General features: G+C 37.6%; 2 protein-coding genes and 1 pseudogene across 2 annotated transcripts; 1 reads left to right on the plus strand and 2 right to left on the minus strand.

Annotated features, from left to right (window-relative positions):
• The first annotated feature begins 2,666 nt into the window (after window positions 1–2,666).
• On the plus strand, window positions 2,667–6,479 carry LOC137729724 (NAC domain-containing protein 17-like). The gene is made up of 5 exons (XM_068468734.1): window positions 2,667–3,217; window positions 4,109–4,386; window positions 4,480–4,776; window positions 5,090–5,687; window positions 5,920–6,479. Exons 1-5 carry the CDS (start codon window positions 3,028–3,030, stop codon window positions 6,282–6,284), a joined length of 1,728 nt encoding a protein of 575 aa, XP_068324835.1. The 5' UTR covers window positions 2,667–3,027; the 3' UTR covers window positions 6,285–6,479.
• Window positions 6,480–10,721: 4,242 nt separating this feature from the next.
• On the minus strand, window positions 10,722–12,946 carry LOC137729209 (plant intracellular Ras-group-related LRR protein 9-like). The gene is made up of 3 exons (XM_068468071.1): window positions 11,905–12,946; window positions 11,606–11,772; window positions 10,722–11,515 (listed from the first exon to the last, which is right to left on the minus strand). Exons 1-3 carry the CDS (start codon window positions 12,919–12,921, stop codon window positions 10,882–10,884), a joined length of 1,818 nt encoding a protein of 605 aa, XP_068324172.1. The 5' UTR covers window positions 12,922–12,946; the 3' UTR covers window positions 10,722–10,881.
• A 2,600-nt stretch (window positions 12,947–15,546) lies between these two features.
• On the minus strand, window positions 15,547–18,331 carry LOC137727663 (pentatricopeptide repeat-containing protein At2g17525, mitochondrial-like; annotated as a pseudogene).
• Window positions 18,332–20,276: the final 1,945 nt, after the last annotated feature.

Below are 20,276 nucleotides of genomic sequence, written 5' to 3' on the forward strand. Positions count from 1 at the left end.
AAATTCGTAAGATGAGGTATGACATTATCATTTTTAAAAGATGAAGTATGATAGTGTCGTTCAACCCATAGTTGAGGTAATTTTGTGTAATTCACCCTCAAAATTTTCAAGCTTGCTCTGACTCAGCTCGCATAAGAACCAAGCTAAGCTTAACTCAAGCTCAAAAAAAACTTAATCAAACTAAACTTGAGTACAATGATATTTTATTTGGCTCAACTCGTTTACAACTTTATTTTGAAAATAATACAATGACATTTTTATGTGGTGTATAGGGAGCAATATTTTTTAATTATTATTATTATTTTTGGAATACATACGAGATTTTTGGAACACATACAAGATTATCTATATTAAGTGGTGGATGAGTGGATTAAGCCTCACAATGAACTAACCACAATAATTTGATTTGAATTCACCTTTGGCGATAATTAAACTTTAGATTTTTCACCGTAGTACTAAGTGACAATTATTTTTAATTCTTGAAGTTTGTGTGATAATAAAGGTCCGTCAAGATCCAAACTTTTGGAAATTAAGAGAAGAGATAGTAGTGGTGCCAGTGGCGGAGCCAAGATTTTATAATAACGGGGTAATAATCTAAGCTCCAAAAAAGTAATTATACTTTCTTTTATATTGTCATGATGTGTTCTCATATTTTAAGAAACGTCATATCACACAAAGAAAAAATGGGAAAAAACTACTAATATAGAGCCAAAAAAGAAGACTATGAGTTAAACACACAATAAAGAAGAATAGAGGAAATCTTTTGTCAAATGTGGAGAGTGATTTTAAGAATGATTAATAAAAGTGTAGTGAGTTGTATGTTCTTTCTTAGTTCTTTACAAGGTTCAAAAGGAGATTGAGTTCAGGTATAAGATAAATCATAAGCATTTAGCTGGGTTATTGCGTTTGATCGAGGTTTAATTTAAGTTAGAGAAAAAGAGAGATATAGGAGAGAAAGAAAAAAAAAATACAAGAATAAAGAGTTGTGCTACAAATGGGAGAACGACTGAGATAAAATAAGCTTGGAGTGGAGTAAGATAACTAAAAAAAAGCCCCAAAAATCACCTACAAATTAACAAGGGTAATACATTGAGTTGTTGGATTCCCCCTTTGTTGAAAATGTGTCCCAAAAGTCAATTATGAGATGATAATTAACGGATATTTCACTTACTAAATTAATTTAGTTTAATTTAAAGGCAGGAATATTATTTAATGTCGTCTCATTAAATGTTTTAGTCCTCCACTGCTGGCTCACCTTCATCCCTCTAAAGACTTTTGGACCTTGTTTTAGTTGTTGAAGACATTAGGCCATCTCCAACCGAGGGCTGGCCAGAGGGCTCGTTTTAGCCCTCTGGCCCTCCAAGATTCTCCAAGATATTAATATTTTAATGAACAGTACACGGCTGTATTTGCCTCCGTCTCTAACCGAGGGCCAGAGGGTCAAAGGGCTCGTTTTAGCCCTGTCACAAAAAACCGTCTCCAACTGAGGGCCAAACATAATTTATTATTTAAAAACTACAACTTAAATTCAAATCTAACGACTAAGTGACGTCATCATGACGTCAGCTAGCCGTTGGTAGCTAACATCATGCTGACGTTAGCTACCCATTGGATTTGAATTTTTCTTTTGCTATAAATAGGGTGGATATTAGGCTATAATTCACACAACTTTGAATTCAATCTCTTTCAATTCAATCTTTTTCAATTCAAGTTTGCAATGAATTCCAACTTTGGATCCTCTTCGGATTCCAACTGGGGGGTCTTCATCCAATTCCAAATTGGAAGCAAAATGGGCGCAAATGAGACGAGAAGATTAAGGGAAAAAATGGAATTAAAAAAAAAAAATGAAACAAATTTTGTAAAATAAAAGTTATAGGAAAAAATAGAATTAAAAATAGAAGTTATAGGAAAAATTTTGTAAATAAAAAATAATAATAAAACTAAAAAAAAAAATTCAAATGCAACGGTTAGCTGACGTCAGCTAGCCGTTGCATTTGAATTTTTTCTTAAGCATTCCTGTAGGTTATAATCGACAAGAAAGCTGATTATTCTAGCCAGTCCGGGGCTGGTTGCAGCCAGTCCAGCCCTCCAGCCCTCTCCGATTCCGTGGGGCCCTCTTAGATTCCACAGCCCTCTGGCCAAACCCTCGGTTAGAGACGGTTTTCGGGTTATTTTTGGCCCTATGGACCCTTCGGTTAGAGATGACCTTAGTTCTTCTTAGTAACCATTGATAATTTCATTCACTTTCGAAATTTATTCATCTATAGGAAGTATTGACGATCCATTATTTTTTGTTTCAATTTTTATTAATATATCCATGAGTACTCAAGTGCTAATGAGTTAGTAAATTAATATGACGCTAATCACTAATTTTGTTCACATACTAAGTATTATATTTATAGCTGATTATGTCGTCTCTTTGTTTATGTATTCATCTAAAAATAATTTAAATTACGATGAATAAAATTAACTTGAGTTTAGAATGCAAAACACATTGTTTTAGCCAATTTAATTAAACTCATATCTTCCAAAAGAAGAAAATTATCAACCAAGACAAAAATTAAGTACCACCAAATCATGGAAACCACCAAGCGGGCCCCCTAATATCTTAAACTCCAGTGCACAAATCGCAGTGCGAGTGCGAGAGCGAGAGTCGTAGCGAATCATCCAACCGCGCAACACCGTAAACCCGCCCAGCTTACCTCCCCGCCACGCTTTCACACACACGAAAGGAAACAAAATCCTTTGAAAATTAACAAGGAAACTTCTCATCCCCTCTCTCGCACTACAAAACTCCTCGTCCGCCCTTTTCCTCCTCTGACTATTCGCATTGACCACCACCTCCACCCACTCTCTCTCTCTCTCTCTCTCTTCCGCCTTAGGAGAGTCCTACTGTGTTTATGTAGGACTTTTCTTTTCTCTCTCTCAATTATCCACATCCCTCTCTCTCTCTCTGTTGTGTTTGATCGGTTGAAGTTTTTCGATTTTTGTTTGTTCGAGGGTCTTGATTTTGTTGTTGAGGAAGCGATGGTGACGGAGGACGATTCAGCCGCGCTTTTCTGTGACGGCCACTTTGCCGCGCCGGGGTTTCGGTTCCATCCCACCGACGAGGAGCTTGTCCTCTACTATCTGAAGCGGAAGATCTGTAAGAAGAGGCTCAAGATTGACGTCATCGCCGAGACCGACGTCTACAAGTGGGACCCTGACGAACTTCCTGGTATGATTTTCGTATGATTTTTGATATGGGGTTTGTGGATTTTAGAGGTTTTTCTGTGAAAGCATTGATTTTTAGTATGATTTTGGATTTGGGGTTTCTGGGTTTTGATTGTTTGGTTATTAATTTGGGTATTTGTTTTGGTTTTTTGAATCGGTTTTTGTGTAAGTCAAAAGTTTTGTGTTTATGATTGATTGCTGTAGAACAAGTGAGAAGAGTCTTGATCGTCGGGTCAACCCCTTGGATCAAAATCTAATTGGTGCATTAATTCTTAAAACCCTAATTTTAACTGTTTGGATCATTGCGGATTTTGGTTTTTTTGTTTTTAGATTGCTTTGCTTCTCTACTTGCTGTGTATTGGCTGATGGGTTTCAGAGTATTTTTTGTTTTGATGACTGGATTTCGCCATGTTGGATCGGATTGGTTTGACTTATACTTTGGTTATTGTTGATGGGTTTGGTTAACAGAGTTTTCATTCCTTTTCAGATTTGTTTTGGCACACACTTTCCGAAATTTGCAGGATGCTATGGTGATATTTTCTATGATCTAATCAAATAAACTGCTATAATGTCAGTAGTTTGTGCTATATAAAGCCACGCATGTTAGGAGTAAAGTAATATAATATTTTTCCTTAGCCCTTGGTTTATAAATCCCAACTTTAAAATTCCAAGTAGATGTGCCTGTTAATCCCTGATTGCGTTTGGCATGGAAATGGTTTTGAATGATTCTGATTTCATCAATTTTAAGTCATCTGCTAATCTTAGTTTTATGTATTAGATAGCTGTTTAACCTCTCACATTTTGTGTTCTTTAGCCTCTCACAATTTTTGTTGTTTAACCTCTCACAATTTTAGTTGATTGAATTTGGTTACTAACTAGTGAATGTGATATGCAGAACTATCTCTGTTGAAAACTGGAGACAGGCAATGGTTCTTTTTCAGTCCGAGAGATTGGAAATACCCTAATGGAGGAAGATCAAGCAGGGCAACCAGACACGGGTATTGGAAAGCTACAGGAAAGGATCGTACCATTGTATGCTATTCACGGTCTGTTGGGTTGAAGAAGACCTTAGTTTATTACAAAGGCCGTGCACCTAGTGGGGAGCGCACCGACTGGGTGATGCACGAGTATACCTTGGATGAGGAAGAGCTCAAGAGATGCCAGAATGTACAGGTATTGATTGGAATAACATCCTTTTCAATGTGCTCTTGAATTTCTTTTATTGTGTAAACCAAAACTGACCATTTTGTTCTTCCTTTGTTTTAGCAATACTATGCTCTCTACAAAGTTTACAAAAAAAGTGGACCTGGTCCCAAAAATGGTGAGCAATATGGGGCACCATTTAGGGAAGAAGACTGGGTTGATGATGAATCCCCAGTAATCAAGACTGCTGCTGGTAGCCAAATCTCAGTGAAGCAAGCTGTAGATGTTGTTTCTATTGATAATGTGAAAGTCAATGGTGATGTCCATTATGCACTAAATGACATCGAGGAGTTCATGAAACAGATTGCTGATGAGGCTGTGCTGCCTGAAATGAATGGGTACGGTTACACAGCACCCCAGGTTGGTAATCTCTCTCTTCTTACTGTACCCCCTTATTTTCTTGCAGGGCTAGTTGTTTATTGCTATTGCAGAGTATTTGGCAAATATGGCTAAAATGAGATTTTTGTGTCGTAGAGGCTGATGGTTCTGGTTTAGGTGTTACCTCAATAGTCCCCACAATCAGTATTTTAAATGCTTAATCTTGATAAACAATGATTGCATAAATAAAGAAAGTTTGTACTTTTAAATTTTCTTTGCTTGATTTTAGTCTTGCATGTATTAAATCTCTGTCACTGTGAACATGTAATTAACATTATACAATTTCATTTTGTAGGTTCTTAGCGAAGAAGATACCCAAAGTACTCTGGTTGATCTGTACTCCAGGGAAGTTATCTGTGCTGAACCTGTCAGAGAGTTCAATCCAAATGTGCAGCAATGCAATGTGGACGCTAACTTTGACTTCACGCAGTCATCTACCTCCCAAATGCAATCTTACGAGGCATCTGAAGTCACCACAGCTGCTCCTGACATTTATGACCAGGACCCTCCTGCACTGCATGAAGAGGATTTCTTGGAGATCGATGATCTTCTTGGTCCTGAACCTACTGTACCAAACACTGTGAACCCTGTAGATGACTTGCAGTTTGGAGAGCTAGATGGATTAAGTGAATTCGACTTGTATCATGATGCAGCCATGTTTCTTCAAGACTTGGGGCCTATTGATGAAGGAAATGTTGCTCATCATCAGTACATGAATTCTCAGGGGAATAATATAGCAGACCAGTTTGAATACCATTTACAACCCAATCCAGTAGCTGAAAACCAGGTTAACCATCTGCTGAATCCAGAATCAACTCAGATTAACAATCAGCTGTGGACAAACACTGAAAGAGCAGAACCAAATCAGGGATCTCTCTCGTATTCAACCCCAGGTACATATAACAGTGACGATGAATTGTTGATGCTCATGTATTATTAAGTGCAGGTTTCCAGCTTCAAAACTCTTCTAAAAGCTGGTTTCTATGAATGTATTATTGATCGCAGTGGTTTGCATGACTCACTTCTAGTTATATGTTGGCATTCCCTTTGTTGTAAATTGGAATGTCCCTATAAAATCTTGTAAGTAGTCGCTAATATAGGCGATTTGTATCTGGTATTGTTTAGGTGTGGTATATGAATCTTCAAATTTTCCTTCCCAAGCAACTCAAAATCAAAGCGGCAATGAGGCTGCAGGTGCTACAAGTCAGTTCTCTTCTGCTCTTTGGGCCTTTGTGGAGTCTATACCTACCACCCCTGCATCGGCTTCAGAGAGTGCTTTGGTAAATCGTGCTTTTGAACGGATGTCTAGCTTCAGCAGGTTGAGAATTAATACGGCAAGTACAACAGTCGCTGCAGGTAATGATTCTGAAACTAGGAGGGCAGGCAGAAAGAGGGGATTCTTCTTCTTTCCGGTTCTTGTAGCACTATGTGCCGTTTTTTGGGTTTTGATTGCAACTCTCAGACCATGGGGGAGATCCCTCTCCGCTTGAGTCTGTAAGTGGGAAGTTTTGCTGCTATATATATGATTATATTCGGCATTGGAAAATTGATGGGAAGTAACTTGAAACCATTATGTTTGCATTGGTTTTAAATATCTATATGAATGTTGGTTGTAAAGGATGAAGTTGCCTAGTTTTTCCTTCACTTTTTGTAAATAGAAAATTCAACATATAATTTTTAGGTTATGTGTTTTTGGGTCGCTAATTAGTGTGCACAAACTTGCACCGTTGCACTCATTCACTTATTTGCTGCTTCTTACCAAGCACCTGTACATGTCTTGATTCTTTTTTTTGTCTCTTGGAAATGTACAGGTCTAAGAATATTGACTAAAGGGTCTCCTTTTTTTTTTTTTTTTTTTTTAATTGGAATTAGTTGTGAGGCTGAACAACATCGGACTTGAATGATCTGAACGTTTATTTTTCAAGTTGCACTTCGTAGATGATCCATGCAAAGTATCAACCAAATCAGAAGTATTTGAGACATCTAATTTAGTTAAAAGAAATTGACGAACATTATGGTCTATAAGAAAAAACATTGAAATTTTATCATGACAATTGAATGGCCAAATAGTTACGGATTGAATTGAATTTTTGTAAGGATGATCTATAGATTGAGCTTTACAACATAGACTATTCATATAGTCGAAGTTTGACGAAGAGTGAATCCGATAATTAATTTTTATTATTTTTTTCAGAAATATGGATCCCTCCCGGCCTATATGTTGACATGCCACCCGGGGAAATTTTGTCAAAGTAGTATCCAAGGGAGAACAGTGATCGTAGTTTAAAAAAAAGGGCTTCAGTGTTATTTGTGTATAATACTGTCGATTTCTTCTTTCTTGCTTTCCTTTTACAAGCGGAAATTGAACGTTAAAGTTATGGTTTCAACTTCGGAGATATAGAGGAGTTTTGACGTGGGCGCTTGGTTTTTTAATTTTTAAGAGGGGTGCGTTTGTTTACCTTAATTAAGCTAAGACTGGACTGGATTAAATTTGATGTGAACTCTTGTTTGTTATTTACACGTGCTAACTTTAATGAAATTAAGAGGTGTATGCAATTGGAATTTTGAAATTTAGGGGTATTTAACCAGGATTTTAAATGATTATTTGAAATTTAATGTGTATTGAAACAAGATTTTAAGATAGTTTATTAAAATCCTTAGAAATCTGGTTATATTCAATTATGAATTGGAACAAGTTTATAGCATTTTAGGTGTATTCAATTAGAATATGATTTTGAAGAATTTCAAAAAATTGAGGAATTAAAGGGAATTGAAGAGATTTTGTAGTATATTTTAAGTATCTACAAATATCTCATCTCCTCATAAGATTTCGAGGGAATTGAATATAAAATTTACATAAAATCTTTACAAATCAATTAAATTCTATAAAAATTCATGAATTTATAAATCTATTGAAATATCTTAAATTTCCAATTAAATACACCTAATTTTACTTTTACTTGCCTATGCTAAAGCCTTAATTGAACGGTCCTTAGCGTGACCACTGAAAACCATGGAACTATTAAGACCGTTCTCTGTCTCGCGTCGCAGTCGTGCTCGTCCTCTTTCTCTTTCTAACTCGATCGTCGTCTCCATTTTTGCTTCTAATTAGTGGTTTTTTGAATTTTTGGGCCAAGTCGATTTGCAGAGATCGATTGGCATGGAGGATTTTGAGTTTTTGGATTGGATTCTGGATTTTGTAAATGGAGGATTCTGAGTTTTATGGATTGATTTTGGGTTTTTCGAAATGGAGGATTTTGTGTTGTTTGGATCGGATTTTGGGTTTTCATTTTTGAGTTGTGTGTTTTGTGATGTGGGAGTTATGGAATTTGTGGAGTCTGGGAGCTGTGATTTGAGTTAGATCCTACTTTTTCAGGTACAAGGAAGCGTAGGTTCGCAGCAAATGTTGCTGCTTCAGATGATGAGGAAGACATTGCGAAGTTCATTGGCGTGGTCATGGACTTTGATAGCATAAACCCTACTGGATTCATGGAAGACAATTTTTACAGAGAGTGAAGGAAAAGCTCAAGTCCAAAGAACTTGAGGAGGACCATCTTACCTAAGTTGAAAAATTATGAAATGATGTTTGTGTGGTTTCTCCATTTGTTTGTCAAAGTTGGGTTTCTATTGTCAGCCGGACATCGTTCCGTTACACTTGATTCACATTGTGTCAGAACTAAATTGTGGTTGATTTGGGATTTAATCAGCGTGTTTTCTGACTTTAATTGATCTTTGATTCAATGGGATTGTCTGTATATTCAAACCACTGTAAGAATTGCTTTGTTTCTGAAATGCACGGGGTTCCATAGATAGATGCACTACTCTTTACTTCAAAAAGAAATCTATTATTTTTATTATCCTGCTTCTTAGTCTAGTAAACGTTTTACTAAGTCTGTTTAGCTTAGTCAATTCGAAGTCAGTCCAGCTTAGCTCTAAAGCGAGTCCAATCCCGGTGCAACAAACGCACCATAAATGTTTTTCTTGGTTTGAAAAGGCCTAATTTAATGTGTCCTCAACACAAACAGAAACAGTAAAGCTTCCAATTCCTGAATGCATACATGTAACCACATATGTAACCATCATGTTTTAACAGATATAATGCCCCTTAGTTATTCTTCTTGTGATACAAGGATATATTTATATTAGGCTTTTTAGCCAAAATGGTCATTGAGATTATCGTAATTTCTCACTTTAATCTATGAGATTTAAAATTGATAAAAATGATCCATGAGTTTGTTAAAATGACAAAATTTTTGGTACTTCCATGAATTTTTTTATTAAATATGGATGAAAATGACAAAAATACTCTCAATTTAATAAACAATAGGCCAAAATGATTTGACAAAGACTGAGAGTATTTTTGTCATTTTATCTTTATTTAATGGAGATTTGTACGGAATGATCAAAATGATTGATGGGAGACAAACTCAGGGAACATTTCTATTGATTTCAAATCTTCAGGACCAAAGTGAGGAGTTATGCCAATCTCAGAGACCATTTTGACTAAAAAAACTTTTATATTAAGGGTTGTATTACTAAGTGATAAACAAGTGATCAAAACATTAACATATAAAACAAGTGTAAAATTGAGAGTATAAAATTTTATTTTTGATGTTCTTGTGTTTTTGAGATGCGTGCAAAACAAAATTAAAGCTTATAAGTAGTAATAAAGGTCATACTTGTTCCTAACAGTGGTAGCTAAAATACGTTGTCTTCAATTTTGACGAAGTTGTACTTATAAAACAATCACACATTTGATCAAAGAATCCGATGCCTAATTAGTTTCTGTGAAAAAAAGTGAGTGTTTAGAGTTTTCCGTATAGCGAAAAGCTTACAGAATTTGGGGAAGATGGAGATCTTTATAGGAGGAGGTGGTTGGCCATGAGGTTAGGTTTTTGCCTTACACATGGCAACATCCTATTCGCCAAGTAATGTCATTCGTAGGATGCACAAGGAAAAAATATTAGGAGATAATATTTTGAAAGACGATTGGAATATCCCTAATTGATTATGGTAGGGATTCCTTACTTAATAGAGATAGAGTTGGTTTTCAATTGAGAATGTATTAAAGATAGGATTTAGTAATTAATCATTTCTTTAATGCATTTGACTTTTCCATGCCAAAAGCAGGGGAGCTTTGAGAAGTTGTGTCAACTGCTTGGACTAAGGGATGCTGAGCGTGTGGGAGTATTTGAGAAAACGCTTATCTTGATCCCTCCTTTTTCTCTCATTAACTCACCTTCAATTTCTCAATAAATTCCACAATTTTCGACTACCAAGAAAACTCACCTTCACATACATACATTTCTCAAATCCAATTATTTTCCGATTCTCTCTCGACTCGATAATTACTATACATCCATTATTGTTGTTTTTTTTTTTTGGTCGAAAATAAATTTAATTACCAAGATAACACAAGTAGATACATGAAGGCCGAAATACATTGTAAAGCACCAAAAAACAAAAAAAATAAACAAAACCCTAAACATCCATCGTTGTTTTGGATTGATTTGATTGCGCGGTTGGTCGATTTTGGTGCTGGATTGTGTTGAAAAGTTTGTAAATAAATTTCACACGCAATATGCTTTGATGAAAGAATAATTAATTCATATGAAAGTTGTAAGTACAACCTACATGGATTCTGAGCTTAGAAATTCAACAAGTCAGTAGATTTTGGTAGAATTTCACAATCTCTCTTGTCCCAAATTACTTAACAATTCTGAAATACCCTCTGGAAACATCCGAGAATACAGAGTTATAATCACTAAAAACACCGTATTACGTCGTCCAATATCATTAAGAAACAATTGAACAATTGAACGAGTGGAATCCAATTGAACAATACAGATGACTTGCCTAGCTACAAGATGCATGGCAGCAGACCACGAGATACTGTTGGCAACATTTGACACTTACGATTCGATATATGTTACAGAAAGTTCAACTATTGTACTGAATGAACAAAATTTGTTGAGGCTTCCACCTTTTCCAAGCTAGAACTGATACAGGAAATACAAGTGCGACGAAATAAACAAAGAAACAGAAAGTAAGCACAAATTATGTGCATCAAAGAGGCATTGCATGAAATCATAGCTGCTGGTCAAGATCAGGATCTCTAGGAGTTCTTGGAGATCCCAGATACTCGGAAACACCCGACACGTAATCCTTCAACCACGAAGTGCTGCGTGTCAACCATCCTGCTTCTTGTTGTTCTTGAACCTGAAGCATGCTTTTCCTTTCTTCTTCCACCAGTATCTCCAACCATCTCTTGGCCATGAAGATCTTGATAGCTTCCACACCTTGTTGAACTATGTCCGGGGGTGGAATCACAAGAGGGTTCCCGTCCACGTTAAGTTTGGTCAAATTCTCAAGGCGGCCAAAGGTATCTGGAAGAGCATGAATCTGATTGTTGCTGATATCGAGTTCCTTGAGGTTGGTTAAATCACCAAAGGTCTCCGGGAGCTCAGTTAGATCGGTAAAATTACTGGCGAGATTGAGGATTTCGAGATTGGTCAACCGACCAAAGTCTAGAGGAAGGCCGCGGAGCTCATTGAAGTGAGCATCCAAGCAGCGCAAAGACCTCAGCTCACAAACAGAGGTAGGAAGGGACCGAATCTTGTTTAACTGGATAGAAAGCTTCTGTAGATTGGCCAACTCATAACCAATGTTGGTTGGCAGGTACGTGAGGCCGTTGAAGCTCACGTCCAACTCCACCAATGACCTAATCACATTTCACAAAACCAAATTACTAATCATTCCATTCCATTCCTCACTCGAAATTCGAATGATTAAAACATATAAAGTTGTTTACCTGCATTGACAGATAGAGTCGGGAAGGGCACTTAGCTTGTTCCCAGTAGCATTCAGAACCTTCAAATTTTGCAACCTCCCAATTGATTCCGGCAATGACTCCAAGAAATTTGAAGACACGTTTAGCTCTTCCAGTTTCTCTAATCCACCTATTGACTCAGGAAGAACCTGTCCAAAATGTTCTTTTAATTCCTAATCATAATCTCAAATCTCAAAAACTTAATCGAACCGAATCAAAACAAATCAAATCAAACCAAACCAGAATCAAAACAAATCAAATCAAACCAAACCAAACCAAACCTTGAGTTCATTTCTGGAAAGATCCAGCAGGAGCAAACCGCGAATGGAGCCGAAGGCCTCGGGCAAGAACTGTAACTGCCGACCCGAGAGGTTGACCCGATCCAGAGTGGTCCCGGAGACCTCCTGCAGGATCCCAGCCACCTCCTCGGGGACTTGGCCGTTGGTCAAACCCTCATCGCCGCCCGGCTCCTCCTCCTGAATTTCCACGACCCCGGCCATGGCCGACTCGTAAATCTTGACTAGCCTCTGCTCGGCGTCCTTGAGAAGATTGTCGTAGGCGGAGTGCAACTCATCGAGCTGCACAATAGCCTTGTAACCTTGCTTGTCCTTGTCCGCCTGCTCGCGGAACTGAGCCTCTTTGTCGGCCAGGTGAACCCGCCACTGGAGCCTGTCAAAGTCGGGAGGGCGGGGGGAGAGCACGAGCTCCTCTAGTTTCTTGGCCAAAACGGAGTCGATTTCGGCGAGCCTGGCCTTGGCGGTGTCGACGAGCTCGTGGTCGGGTCGGTCGCCGAGGATTTTGAGGACGGAACGGGTCTGGGAGACGTCGGAGACGGCGCGTTGCATGGCGGCGAGGACTTTGGGGTCGGAGAGGTGGGGCATCTGGTTAAGGATGGGGGGCTGGTCGGACGGCTGGGCGTCGATGCGGATTTCACAGAGATCAGGAGGAGTGGCGGGGGCGGGTTTTGAGGGCCCGGGACCCAAGGAGGGGAGGCGGGACATGACGTATGAGAGCATGGGGAATTTGGAAGGGTTGGGATCCATTGGATGGGATGGGATGGGATGTGATGTGATGTGATGGGATGGGATCGGAGAGACGGAGAGTGGGTGGTGGTTCTTTGTGTGTGAGTGGTGGCTTCTGGGATGGGATTGGATTGGATTAGGAAGAAGAAGACGACGAGGAAGAAGGTGGTCAGTGCTGTGTCTGAGTCTGAGTCTGAGTCTGTGTTTCTTCGTTTTGGGAATTTTGGAGCAAACGAGGTCGGACACTTCTATTGTTTTGACGCCATGTGATGTCATAATTCTTCTATCTACGACTGGATAAAATAGAATACTATACTATTACGGTCCAGTCACTCCACTGATGCCAATGGATTATGCTGACACTAAAATACCCCTCCAGCTTCGGGTGATTATTATGGCAAAGCCACTAACCGGTCATCTTTCTTATAAAAAAAGATGAAATTTTTTTTTCTTGATCTATGTGGTGAGATATTATTTTTAAATCGACCCATGTGATGAAAAGAATGTTAATTTTAACCTTGTGATGAAGTTCGTTATCAATCGTAGTCTAAATTGAAATTTCTGTCAGGTAAATAGGTGATTCCATTCTTTTTTCTTTTCTTTTGCTAATTCCACTTTTTTATAATCAACAAAAATAGAAGGGGCAAAAAAAATCCCTCCCCAATCCCTACCTTTGTCAGCCATAGCGACAACGACCACCCACCACCTTCCTCTTCTCTCTCATGACTCTAATTGTCCCATCCACCACTGTTCTTCTTAAAATGAAACTAAATTTAATGTTTGCATAATAACTTATATTCTAATCTAAACGCGACGAGATACTTTGTGATTTTTTAAATCTTGATTTTGGACTATTGGCTCTCTTAAAATGAGAAAGTCGGATAATATGAACATTGTAATTTTATTGTTTATTTATGGGTAAATTACATTTTGCCCCCTCAAGTTTGGGGTCGATTTTAATTTCTTACAACATCTTTAAAACATTAAATTTGATACATTGATTTATCATTTTATTTCAATTTCATACATCTGTTAGAAAATTTATTAAATAAATCATTAAGTGATGATGTGGCAAATATGAGATTCATATTTGTGTTGATGTGGCTGCCAAATTTGTTCCATGTGGCAAAAAAAAAAATATTTTTTTTTTCATTTCAAATATAATAATATTTATTTTATTGAAGAAAAAAAAAACATCAAACCCAGAAACCGATTCCCCCCCCCCCCCACTCCGGGGCGGGCGACCCACTCTCTCTCCTCCACTTTCTTCATCTCCCTTCCCATCCAAATACCCACCCCACCCCCACCTCCCCCGCAACCCCCCACCCACCTATTTCCGGCGACCTTCTCCTTCTCTCATTCTAACCTCAAATTGGCGTTGATCGGACATGCAGCCAACAATGATATCGGAAGGGGATTTTGGTATTTGACAATTGAAGGAGTGCTATTCTTCCTGCAAAAAAAAAAAATGGGTTTTTTGGGTTGGGTGGGGTGGGGTGGGGTGGGGGGTTGCCCCAGGGGGGGAGGGGGGAGGTGTTGGGATCGATGGGAGGGGAGATCAAGAGATTGGGGGAGATGGAGTGGGTCGGAAGGGGGGGGGGGGGAATGGGTTTCTGGGTTGTTTGATGTTTTTTTTATATTTTGTTTAAATTTATTAATAAGATAAATATTATTATATTTGAAATGAAAAAAAATATTTTTTTTACCACGTGGCACAAATTTGGCAGTCACGTCAGCACAAATGTGGATCCCATATTTGCCATGTTTTTACTTAACGATTTCCTTAACAGATTTTCTAACGGATATATGAAATTGAAATAAAATGATAAGTCAATGTATGATATTGAAATGTTTTAAAGATGTTGTAAGAAATTGAAATCGACCCCAAACCTGAGGGGGCAAAATGTAATTTACCCTTTATTTATTCTTTTATTGTAGCTCTAAAAGTTTTAAAAAATAAAAAAAAATTATGTCCATATGACGTTTTATGAATGGTTGATGGAATCAATAAAAACGAAAATAACAATTTTGTCCTTTCAAATGACAAAAGAATGAGGAAAAATCCAATTTGAACTATGATTGATAACGAATTTCACCACAAGATTACAATTAATAGTTTTTTCACCACAGGGTCTATTTAAAAGTAAGGTATCAATCACCACAAGGATCATGAAAAAAATTTGGCCAAAAAAAAAAAATACTATTAATAAAAAATGTCTAAAGTAAATTCATGGAAAAAGAATGAGTTTAAATCAAATTGCTAGGTATAATACCACTAAACTTTTTTTTTTAACTAATAGCACTAAACTTAGAAAAGTAAAAAAATTAATAGAACTTGGCTAAAATTTCAGTAAAATATTAACTTAGGATGGAGCATAAGAGATTAACAAATCCTGGTTACGTCTCTATGATTGCGATGGTGGAGTCGAGTCGATGTATTTATTCTTATCCAATCTTCATTTCTTTATTTATATATTTATTTTGTTAGTTGCATTAATATTGTCAATTAATTTTCATTTTCATTTAGGATAGTGCTTTCACACTTCATTTTTTATCTCTCACATGTTTTTATTAATTTTTTTTCTGTTGATATTTTTCAATTATTATATCTGACAGTCGAAAGTTAATAGAGCTTATGAGAAGTAAAAATGGATGGTGGATAACACAACCCTTTATTTACTTTGTTATTTGTTCTAGGTTGCATTATTTATTGGTTTCCTTTTTTTGTTCTGTAAAGGCTTGTTGAGGGTGGCTACACAAAATTTGGAATGATGTTGAAGACTGTCAAGGCTTGTCAATTATGGTATTTTATCGGGTATTTGGTGTGTACAATAAAGTCGCATACAAGAAGAGAGAAAATGAAGACATGTGTTATAGAAATAAATAAAAAAGAAGTAGAAGGAGGAGAACGTTGTAATTTAATTTGTCGAGACTGTTTAACAAGTCAAATACAATACACATACAAATCTTTTATTTGTATAATCTTTGCAAACACTAGGAGTACAAGAAGACATGATGAACCAAAAGTCGACCCTAGCATGCATCTAATTCTCAATAATATAGTGTAACTTGTTATTTACATCGATTATACTTTTTCCCTTCAACCATACAGTCTCTTGACTTAAACAAACAAGCAACGAGTTCCATGTCAGGTAATTTGGAATGATGCCCTTTTCTACCAACTGCAAAACCAGTCTCAGATCTTTATGAAAATCCCCCATCCGGCAAAGAACAGCTACCAACGGACTATAACTTCCGCTATCGGGTGAGCAACCTCGCTCGGCCATGTCCTCCACAAGTTTCAGTGCACTGCCAACTTTCCCTTTCTCACAAAACGCATTGATCACAGGATTATACGTTGATGCAAGAGGAAAGTAACCATGACCAATCATCTCATTCATTAGGTCAAAAGCTTCGCGAACAGTGCCTTCTTGGCAAAATCTATGGATTAGACAGTGAAAGATTATAGCACTTGGAACTCCGTTTTCTGTAATCATCTGATCATAAATCTTCTTCGCATTCAATGTGGCGCCCTCCTCACAGAAACCTAAAATTTTCAAGCTTCTATCGACAGCTCTGGGAAATAGTTTCCCCATACTGGTTAAGAACTCAAGTGCTTCGCCTAAACGATTTTCCTTATACAGCCCATATAACACACTATTTTAAGGAGAAATTTGGCCTCCAGAACCGTGTTTTCTCTCATTCATTAGTTCCAAAATTTCCAACCCTTTTTTCGTCCTTCCTCTTGCACACAAACCTCTAATTAACGTATCGTACGTAACAAAATTCCAGTAGATACCATATGTTTCCATATCCTTAAACAGATCCAGAGCCATATCCAACATCCCAGACTCGCAAAAACAAGAGATCAAGACATTGTAAGTATCAACATTTGGAAGGCGTCCCTTTTTCTCCATTTCCTCCACAATGCGAAGACTGAGTTTCGCTTCGCCTACTCTACAGAAACCCTTAACCAAGGTGTTATAAGCTACCACATCCACCAGTCCTCCCTTGCTCTCCACTCTCTCAATAAGCTTGAGAGCCTCCATTACACGGCCATTGCTGCAAAGAATTTCCGACACCTTAGTTACAGTGACAACATCAGGCACAAACCCTAAATCAAAGCACTTCTCTAGGAGAACAAGAGCTTGCACTAAATTCTCTTCTCCACAATACCCAGTTATCAAAATATTAAAGTCACATCATTCGGCGCTTCCATCTCATTCGTCAAGCTTCTCGCTCTCCCAACTTTCTTGTTCTTGCAAAGGGCATGAAGCAACGTGTTATAGACCACAGTATTTGGAGTGATTCCCCGAGTCTTCATTGCTTGCAAAAGCTTAAAACCATCACCAATTCGATTCATCAAGCAAAGCCCTTTCATCAAGATACCAAAAGTATAACCATCGCCTTCAATGCCACTTTCCATCATCTTCATCCTATAAAACTCCCTAGCTATATCTATATCTTCCTTCACAAGAACATCAAGTATTGTATTGAATACCTTCAAAGAAGGTTTCTGGTCATACTTGTAAACCAAGTCAAGCACGTTGATCACTTGTTTTACCATGTGGGCACGGCCAAGACCTCGAATGATGGTGACAAAGATGTCTTCATCTGGGGGTTGTCCAATTGATGTGGGCATTTCATTGAGCAGTTGGTGAATGGTGTCAAAGCGGTGGAAGGTGCGCAGCTTGTGGATGAGAGCTCTGTATGTGGAGGGAGAGTGTCTGAACTTGGGGAGTTTGGAGGCCCATTTGAAGGTTTCGAGGGCTTACCCTTGATCTATTTCTGCCAATCAAACACTAAACAACATAAGATGATACATGAGATTACCAAAACTCCATTGTGGGAAATTAGAATGCTAACATAAATTTGGAGGCCAAGAAAGATGCTAATAATATTTGGAGGTCATTTTTTAATTCCGGATATTTAAAACCCATTTGAAATGGAAAATCTAGACAAATACAATTGTAAAGAATGCTAACATAAGTTTTCGTCCCAAATTGTCAAGAATACAAAAACTCTGAAAGGACTTAAAATCATAATTGCATTATTAAATACGCATTCCAGTTATGAAATTGAAACCATAAGCACCGAAACCAAAGTGCATTCTAAACTCAGACTAAAACAAATAACAACCAAAAATATGCTTTTGCCCCCAATGAATCATTTGTTCACCAATCACCATTGAAACTCCCTAGTCTAAAGCACATATTGTCACGCCGCGGACCCTCAGTCATGGCAGAGGGTAGCATTTATTCTATTCTACGGCTGCATCTAACTTTTGGGTTAGGCTGCCTGCATATGTTGTGAGGGGACCAAGCTGATCGTAATTCACATTCTAACAAAATCTAGCAAGGTCCCTAAGTCCGTATTATAAGTTGTAAGATGCTAGCTGTCTTTGACCAACTAACAAGGTCCCTAACCAATTAGCACAATTTTTCATAACTGTCAACTTACAACTGCATTCTTAACCAAGCCATTTTGCTACTGCATGTAAGGTCGTACAGCGGTTAAATTGAATTTCACATTATCCATGGAATTCAAAGAAACCACTATTATTGTAACTGAAAATAAAAGAAATTACTACTATATCCAAAATAAGGCAGAGATTCATATTTCAAAATATGATACAGGAAATATAAACATGAGCAGAGTCCGCATAGTACCTTAGGGTCTCCACCATCCTCCTAAAAGCACCAACTCAGCAACACTTCCCGGGTCTCGAACATCATTTGAGGAATCATTTGAAGACACTTGATTCGTGAATAACATACAAGGCGTGCACATATAAGCCAAAGTTTAAAACAACTTTTAACGGAGTATGGGGGGTAAGTCATCAATAGTCCGGATAGTCTAGCTTTATATCCGTTAGATTGGCAAGTAAGCAAAAATATTATTTCCTCAATTCAATCATGACCGTTCATTTCCCACACCACTGAGTAGTCCGGACTAATGAAGAAAAACGGCAGTATCTGATCACAAGGAGCTATAAAACAAAACAAAACTGTAGGTATTGAGTTTTTCTTTTACCAAATAATGTTAATTTTGGTTTTCTTGTCTAGTTGAAACCAAACGCTGAACAGAAAAACCCTTTTCCTCTCCCTTCAGCTTAAACATCTAACACGTAAAGCTCCTAATTAACTAATTTTTGTTTTTCTTTGATGACTTTCCTCAAACGCTTGGTATGCATAACGCCAAGGAAACTTTCTACCCTTGGATTTCGTTTCCAGGACTAAAAACTAAATCATTATAATTTACAACCAATCGTGCATGCAAATTGCAAAGAAAAGGGGCTCGAATAAAGAAAACATGGAGATTTCCATATATGGAAGTACATCGTCTTACCTTGAGTTTCTGAGGAGCTCCCTCCGATTTAGAAAGGAGAAGGTGGCTGGGGTGAAGGTGAGGGACATGGAGCAAACCGGGCAGGGAGAAGCGGCGAGAGGAAGAAAAAGAAAGAAAAAAGAAAGAAAAAAAAAAAAAAAATTAAAAACCCTGGATCAACACGACATCGTTTTGGTCTTGCCACTTAAATGAAAAAGAAAACTAATGAAAATGGCTTGAAAATTTTGAGTTTTAATGATAAGAACAAAATAAAGGGTAAAACGAATAGTATCAGGATTGACTTTTTAATGTAAAAATGTGATTTTTCGTTAAAGTGAACAGTAAAAGAAATGAAGCATCTTGCTTGTCTTTGGGTAAGGCCATTCTCCTACTATCTCTATTTGCAACCAGCAATTCCTGATGAAATCCCCTACAAACTTGACCGAGTCACATTTGATTCACAACTTATAAATCTCTGAGCTATACTCCTGAAATCTAGATCCAATGAAAGAGAGGGTGTGGGATGGGAGGCTAGTGGGAGAGATTAGAGGGGTGTCAGACGCATGAGCTCCTATCATTAGAGCATCTCCAAAGGAAATGTCAAAATGTACACATCAACTATAACAGTACAAAAAGACTACACTAATATTCTCCAACCGAAGTACCAAATCCTATGTGGCGAAGACATGGATTGGCAGCAAAAAAGGTTGCTATCAAATTTGACAACAGCTTCAAATGTTTTTAGTTATTTATTAATTATTAAATGTATTTTATTAATTTTTACTTAGTAGAAAGGTAAACCGATTACACCAAAGACCTCGACGAAAATGTGATCAAATGGATCAAACAACTACCCAAATCCCCAGTGTTAAAAAATTTTCAAAAACCCATTTCACATCTATGAGCATTCAATTCCCAGTTTTCATTTTTCAATTGAATACCTGTAGGGATAAAAAATTGAAGCGCTAGAACAATAGTAACAATCCCCACAAACGTCTGATCGCCTCTTGTCGAGAAACTCTCTTCCGACGCATACCTGATATCGCCACTGCACTTGGGCACCAATAGCGGCAGCGGTAGCGATCCCACTCTACCTCTGCTGAAGTTCCACACTAGCCTGCTCCCGCCTCACATCTTGGTTAAATTAGTTTAATAATTTATTTTATAAAATAATAAAATAATAATTTAATTTGACATATCGGTTGGAGAACAAAATTTTAAAAGATGTCAAAGTGTCACATAAGCTGTCAAAGTTTAAATTTTATGTTCAAAATTTGACATCTCCTTTGGAGATGGTCTAGGGT

The sequence above is a fragment of the Pyrus communis genome, chromosome 3 (assembly GCF_963583255.1).
Source record: "Pyrus communis chromosome 3, drPyrComm1.1, whole genome shotgun sequence".
Taxonomy (NCBI): Eukaryota; Viridiplantae; Streptophyta; class Magnoliopsida; order Rosales; family Rosaceae; genus Pyrus; species Pyrus communis.